The sequence below is a fragment of the Neoarius graeffei genome, chromosome 11 (assembly GCF_027579695.1).
Source record: "Neoarius graeffei isolate fNeoGra1 chromosome 11, fNeoGra1.pri, whole genome shotgun sequence".
NCBI classification, from domain to species: domain Eukaryota; kingdom Metazoa; phylum Chordata; class Actinopteri; order Siluriformes; family Ariidae; genus Neoarius; species Neoarius graeffei.
This window is the reverse complement of record NC_083579.1, coordinates 39,094,625-39,102,110: the sequence shown is the minus strand read 5'-3', so window position 1 is coordinate 39,102,110 and position 7,486 is coordinate 39,094,625. Positions and strand designations below refer to the sequence as shown.

The following is a 7,486-nucleotide window of genomic DNA, read 5'->3' as shown; positions in this document are numbered from 1 at the left end:
AAACTTTAACTTCATTTGGAAGAACAAATGTCATTATATAGGTAAAGATGATCTAATCAAACCCTATGGTGAGGGAGGGGGAAATGCAATAGATTTTGACATCATGAACGGTGTACTAAAACTTAAATGGCTAAAGTCTTTTCTAAATAATAGTCACTCTATCTGGTATTACATACCCAACCTCATTTTCAATAAGCTCGGTGGAATCGACTTCCTATTAAAATGTGATTTTGAGTTAAATAAACTTGCTCAGACACTTTCTGACTTTCATCAACAGGTCCTCCTTTATTGGAAAATAATATTTAAGCATAATTTTACCCCTCATAATAGCCCAGTGTGGAATAATAGGTATATATTGGTTAATAGAAAATCTATTTTTATTGAGGAATGGTTTTCCAAAGGTGTGTGGGCTATTGCTCACTTTATGAATGATGGACAGATTTTACAACATGGTTATTTCTGTCAGAAATTTCAGATTCAATGTACAAAAAGAAAATACAACCAAATCGTAAAGGCTATTCCTGTACCAATCCGAACTATGGTGGAACAGGATATGGTGTACTCTGACATCTCTCCTAGACTGAGACAACTTTGGATTGAAGGTGTCGAATTTTGTAATAAAAAGTGTGATAACAAATTTTTAAGACGTTCCTTACAAAATAATTGCTTTCCTAATTCTGTCAAAAGAGATTACATATTAAAAGATTTTGAAACAGTAGAAATTAAAAAGATTAGAACTAAATATCTCTCCTTTCTAATTCCCTTCAAAGCGAAAGAAATACAGTTCAAAATTTTGAATAGAATTTACCCAACCAAAGAATTTCTTAAGAAGAAATTTAAATTTGAAACTGGTAAATGTGTGTTTTGTGAAACAGAGGAGGAGGATTTGGAACATCTTTTCTTTCTATGTGATTTAATACAAAGATTTTGGATTGATTTTCAGGCTTGGCTACAGTCTAGGGATTCAGTTTGCCCCTTTATCCATTAAAGAAATTAAATTTGGAGTGTTTTTAAATAATAACAAAATTGAATATGGTATTAATAATTTACTACTTTTAGGTAAACATTTTATTCACAAATGTCGTTTTTTTAAAACTAAACCTTATGTTACACACTGGAAGAATGACCTCAAGCTTTTTGCCAAATCCTTAAAGTTAGTTGAAAATAAGGATGTTGGTTATTTTATATCCTTTTTGGATGACTTTGATTTACTCGATTAACATATGTAAAGATAGTTCAGTAGCCCCTTTCTTGTTCATATTTTTTACTTTATTGCTATGTGTGTGTTTTACTACTTTGATGTTTTTGGATCTGTATATATGGTGCTCTATTTGTTTGTATTTTGAATGTTTTGGGAAATAAAAGGAAAAAAAAAAAAAGCTTGCCTGGCCAGACTAAGCTCGCAACAGTCACCAGTGTGGTGACCACTTTATATCTGGTAAGAGTTCACTGCTAATTAAAGCTGTTTTCTGCTGATTAAATTGAAATTTTGAGCTTGAGCGCGAACACTCTGCTTCTCACCTTGCAGGAGCGCCGGCAAACCTACGCAATAAAACAAATCCAGATTGGGCACCGACACTCAAATTAGGACACGATAAGATCAAGACGAAAACTCATCTCGCAGTATCAAGAAGCAACAAGATAAATGAAAGACGTGCCAAGAAAGCCAGATTAGAAGCAGCGCAGACTTTAGCGAGTTTGGATACACAAGGAGAACGACGTGGGTCAACTTTGCCAGGTGAGATATTAGCGGTGCCGTTCCACTAACTAAGGTTTACTTGTACGCCTTTTGTTATTATTATTATTTTTAATAGAACGAGATAGTTCACAATATCGGCGGCACGGTGGTGTAGTGGTTAGCGCTGTCGCCTCACAGCAAGAAGGTCCTGGGTTCGAGCCCCGGGGCCGGCGAGGGCCTTTCTGTGTGGAGTTTGCATGTTCTCCCCGTGTCCGCATGGGTTTCCTCTGGGTGCTCCGGTTTCCCCCACAGTCCAAAGACATGCAGGTTAGGTTAACTGGTGACTCTAAATTGACCGTAGGTGTGAATGTGAGTGTGAATGGTTGTCTGTGTCTATGTGTCAGCCCTGTGATGACCTGGCGACTTGTCCAGGGTGTACCCCGCCTTTCACCCGTAGTCAGCTGGGATAGGCTCCAGCTTGCCTGCGACCCTGTAGAAGGATAAAGCGGCTAGAGATAATGAGATGAGATGAGTTCACAATATCCGGGTCTTCAATCGGTGGTCATGATGCTAAATCAGTCCTCTGTATAATCTGACGCCTTTAAAGGGGAACAGAGGGCAATATAGAGAGTAAATATAACAATAAAACACACATTAACGAACCTTATTCAAGACTTGCAAAAGTTTTTTGTTCTAAGGTTGGAAAGTTCTAGTGTTTTGAAAGTAGCTCGAGCAAACTATTTCCGCAGTTTGAACAGCCCGCCGTGATATTAATTTTATCCAATCAGAATGCACGTTCATTTTCTCTGCGTATCACTCATGACGTATGTATGTGCCCAGTTGTGTTGGCTCATTGAGGTTGGGACTAGCACGTGTGAATCGGAAAGTAGGATGAATTGTAAGTGATCGGCTACACAATGCCACAGTGTGTTGCTTTCGGGTGTAATAACAGGACAGATGGAAAGCATAACGATCCTCCAGGCGTGTCTTTTCACTCGTTTCCGCTGAAAAACACCAAGCGAGTTCGAGCATGGCTACGTATGATCGGCAGAAGCGATTTCAAGCCATCACGCGCTTCAAGGCTGTGTTCAAAACATTTCCTGCCCTCGGCATATGAGGAGGACTTATTTACCAAATACGTTGGACTACAACCAGGGAAGAAGCCCAGGCGAATTCTGAAGGCTGATGCCGTACCGACGGAATTTTGTCATAGGCCAAGTGCAAGTGAGACGGCGGCGAGCGAGTTCTCTGCACGTTCTGTGAGGTTGAAAAAGCGTCCAAAGGAAGCGAAAATGAAAGAGGTAGGACTCGTCTCGCATTGAAAAGTTGTAATATGCAAGAATAGGAATAGTATTGTAAGTGTTGTGTATTTGATTGATTTTGCAGATGAAAGAGATGCTTGTATCTTCTACTTCGCCTGGCTGTGCTCTGAAGAAGGTAAATATATGGTATTCTATGATTATTTAATTCATCAGTTAGCAAATAAAGCTAACCAAAATAGAAACTTTACTTTCGCTTGTGTTTTGAGTTATGATTGCAGCTTTAGATGATCATGTATACAAGATGTAGTAATACATTCTTTTTCAAATGGTTGCTCATGTACAGGTTTTTGTAAATACTAGTGCTGTCAAGCGATTAAAATATTTAATCGCGATTAATGTCGCGACTGACATAGTTAACTCGCGATTAATCGCAATTTAATCGCACATTTTTGTCACATGAAAAACCATTTGTAATTCTCTTATCAGCATAAAAAAGTGAATGGGCTTGCTTTGTACCAATGTTTTTTTTTTTTAATTGCAGAGCATAACATGTCTTGTCATAGCCACTGACATCCATAACTTCCATCTTAGATGAGAAAACCAAAGGATGAAAAATAAAGTGCATATCACTGTGAAAATAAAAAAAATGTTTTATTTTACTCTTCATTAGTTTCTTTTGAAGAGAAGTATTTGCCATAAAAGAAGAAAAAAACATAACAAAAATAAAAACATTCATCATACGTTCAAAAACGTTCATCATAGTGTGGCACTGTATTATCTAATGCTCACTGCTTATAACTCTACACCTACCCGGTGGAGATGAGCTGGGAAACTGCAGACTGAAGGAACAGTATTGAAAAGTATTTTTCCAGTCTCACCTGTGAAAGGTAATCCCATGTGATCTCGTTTGGACGGTAAACCTGTTGGTACAGTTAAACGCAGCGTGTGACAAGCCTCAGCAGGAACTACGGGTGACTCGCAGGGCCAAATTAGAATTTGCGTTAACGGCACTATTTTTTTAAATCGCGTTAAATTGAGATCGCGTTAACTCGTTATTATCGCGTTAACTTTGACAGCACTAGTAAATACATATTTTCTTTTATATATGTTAGAACCAAAAGTAATTTACGATACATTTTTTTTATTGAAAAGTAAACTTGAAGTTAAAATAAATGATGTTATTATTCCTTAATGTCAGACAAACTCAAAATTGAAAGGTATAGATCATGATAGATTGTAGATGCATCAGCAAATTTTAACATAAATTTTGATATGTAAAGTCTGTATGACTTGAATATAGGAAAAGCATGTTTTAACTTGATACAACTAGGTTGCTGAACCACCAGTGAAAAAGCGAAAAACTGAGACAGTAACTCTGGCTTCTCTGCAGCAGCAGCATGAAGATGTGGTGTCAATACACACTGACAAGCCTCCACTGCATTCATCTTCACAACAGGTATATATTAGTATTCTCTTTATTGCCATCTGTGGTTCAATATTTTATAGTATATTTTTATTCATAATCAATTAGAAAAAGAATGTTTCTAAATATAATTTTTAATTTGCTTATCTCTGTTTTGCAGTTTCATATGTATATTTATGTTCTTTTTAAAAAGGCTGTACAAAGAAATAGATATTGTCTTCATATTTCAAGTCACAAAATGATTTATCAATCTTGTTTAGAAATAAAAGTGAATATGGTATATCATATGATGTTATTATGCCTTTAATAATGTAAATGTTGTCAAACATATGGGAAAAGTAAAGGTATAGATTAGAGATGCATCAGTATTTCACTCTACAGACATGATTTTCTCAAAAGTAGTAGTCACACTTCTCCTGATTCACACAATGTGTCTACCTAACCGATAGGATTTACAGTTTTTGAATGAGAAGCCTCAAACACTACGTTCACACTGCAGGCTGAAGTGACTCAAATCCGATTTTTTCGCCCATATGTGACCTGTATCCGATCTTTTATTGACAATATGAACGACACAGATCCGATTTTTTCAAATCCGACCCAGGCCGTTTGGATATGTGGTCCTAATTCCGATTCCTATCCGATCTTTTCATATGCGACTTCAGTCTGAACCGCCAGGTCGCATTAATCCGACTTGCACGTCATCAGCAAGCCACAAACGTCACTATTCTGCGCTGAAGTAGGCGGCGGGTCTCTCAAAGTTACAACAACATGGCTTTGATGTTCCTTTGAACGGAGGTTGCAGTCACTACCCCGCAGAACGCCTGAGCCAAAACCCTTGCCCTCTTCCTTCTCAACCTCCTCCTTAAAGGAACAGTCCACCGTACTTCCATAATGAAATATGCTCTTATCTGAATTGAGACGAGCTGCTCCGTACCTCTCCGAGCTTTGCGTGACCTCCCAGTCAGTCAGACGCAGTCAGACACGCTGTCACTCCTGTTAGCAATGTAGCTAGGCTCAGTATGGCCAATGGTATTTTTTGGGGCTGTAGTTAGATGCGACCAAACTCTTCCACGTTTTTCCTGTTTACATAGGTTTATATGACCAGTGATATGAAACATGTTCAGTTACACAAATTGAAACGTAGCGATTTTCTATGCTATGGAAAGTCCGCACTATAATGACAGGCGTACTAACACCTTCTGCGCGCTTCGGCAGCGCATTGATATCTGAGCCTCGTATCAATGTGCTGCCGAAGCGCGCAGAAGGTGTTAGTACGCCTGTCATTATAGTGCGGACTTTCCATAGCATAGAAAATCGCTACGTTTCAATTTGTGTAACTGAACTTGTTTCATATCACTGCTCATATAAACCTATGTAAACAGGAAAAACGCGGAAGAGTTTGGTCGCATCTAACTACAGCCCCAAAAAATACCGTTGGCCATGCTGAGCCTAGCTACATTGCTAACAGGAGTGACTGCGTCTGACTGACTGGGAGGTCGCGCAAAGCTCGGAGAGGTACGGAGCAGCTCGTCTCAATTCAGATAAGAGCATATTTCATTATGGAAATACGGTGGACTGTTCCTTTAAGCCGAGGTGAAAATGCGAAATTATTAAAGTAATACAGACACCTGAATTCATTCGCTCTTCCCTATTACTCCGTGAAAATATAGTTATGATCATTTTCACCCACAATGCGATTGCGAATAATGAGCCTTTGATAATTTAAAAAAGAAAAAAAGTGTGTGGGGGGGACACCAAAGCGGCACGATGAAAGAGACGGGAACTGCGGTGCCTTGTTGTGACGTAGTTCGGGGAAGCTCCAGAAACCGGAAGTGCGCGCATAGCGTCTGAAGCCAGGGCTGTCTGCTTGACACTGTCTAGCAGTGAAATGCCAAAACGTTGCGTTCTTGGGGGCTGTAGCAACACCCACAAAAATAACGTTTCGCTCTATGAATTCCTATCTGATCCAGTTCAGCGGGAAAAGTGGGTGAAATTTGTGCGAAGAACCAGGAAGGATTGGGCATGGCCAGGGCCACATGATGTCATGTGTTCTGCCCATTTCAAGTAAGAATGTTGTCTGTCATTCTTTTATAGTTCTGTTATAACTTCCACACAGGAATAGTCTAGACTCCAGTAAAACCGTGTGTTTCGACCTTGAAAACAAAATTTATCTCCCTATATTTTCCCATCAGTGGCTTTTTCCCTTTATGCCCCCATTATCGCCTAGTCATACAGTGGGTGTCTTATGCCAGTAGTGTAGGGGTGGACCAGATGATGTGGGGGAGGAGATGGTTTTCTTCTGCAAACTTTTTTTTTCCTCCCACTGCAAACTAAAAACAAACTTTTTCTTCTCAGGTAGATGAACAAACTTTTTTTTTTTTCCCCAAGCACATGGCCAAACAGACATTTTTAATACTCTACTTCAGTGTTTCCCAACAACTGTGCCGCGGCACATTAGTGTGCCTTGAGAGATCATCAGGTGTACCGTGGGACATTATCCAATTTCACTTAATTGTTCCGAAAATTATTTATTTACTGCAAATAATTTGTCTTCGTTCGTCTATGCCAGCGACGTATAGTGACCGGCAGAACAATTAAATACTCTTCCAATAGATGGCAGCAGGTAGCTAATTAACCTGTGTATCTACCTGTTGCCATCCAAACAATAGAATTAGTAATGCTTCAGGTGTGACAGCGGTGATAGCAGGGATGAGAATTTTCCGCTTTTCGGCGGATTTCCGCTTTTTCTGAGTTTAATAAATAAATAAAAAACCCAACCTCTTTATATTATGCCAAATCCGTTGAGATTTTTTTTTCGTTTATTGAGGGGGGTTGGGGTATGTTCCTTCATGATACTCAGGCGTAATTCCATAGCTGCCAACTACTACGAATAAATCGTATTTATTACGATTTGTCGTTTTGATTACGAAAATACGAATTTACTACAATAAAATACGATTTTGTCAATTTTCATGGGTCATTTTCAAAGTCTATCACTGGTGGGATTCGTATTTGATAAAACACTGCTTCGTTCCAAGTGGCAGATACTACGCCAAATTTCATTGGCTATTGCTTGTTCTCTCAGCCAATCAATGATGCTGTTATATCATCCATGGTACG

General features: G+C 38.9%; 1 protein-coding gene across 1 annotated transcript; it reads left to right on the top strand.

Annotated features, from left to right (window-relative positions):
- Positions 1 to 2,453: 2,453 nt before the first annotated feature.
- LOC132893652 (THAP domain-containing protein 5-like) lies at positions 2,454 to 6,593 on the top strand. Its single transcript, XM_060932798.1, has 5 exons — positions 2,454 to 2,979; positions 3,065 to 3,115; positions 4,331 to 4,396; positions 4,524 to 4,593; positions 6,559 to 6,593. The coding sequence occupies exons 1-5, from the start codon at positions 2,596 to 2,598 to the stop codon at positions 6,591 to 6,593; spliced, it is 606 nt and encodes a 201-aa protein (XP_060788781.1). The 5' UTR covers positions 2,454 to 2,595.
- The last annotated feature ends 893 nt before the right edge of the window (positions 6,594 to 7,486 follow it).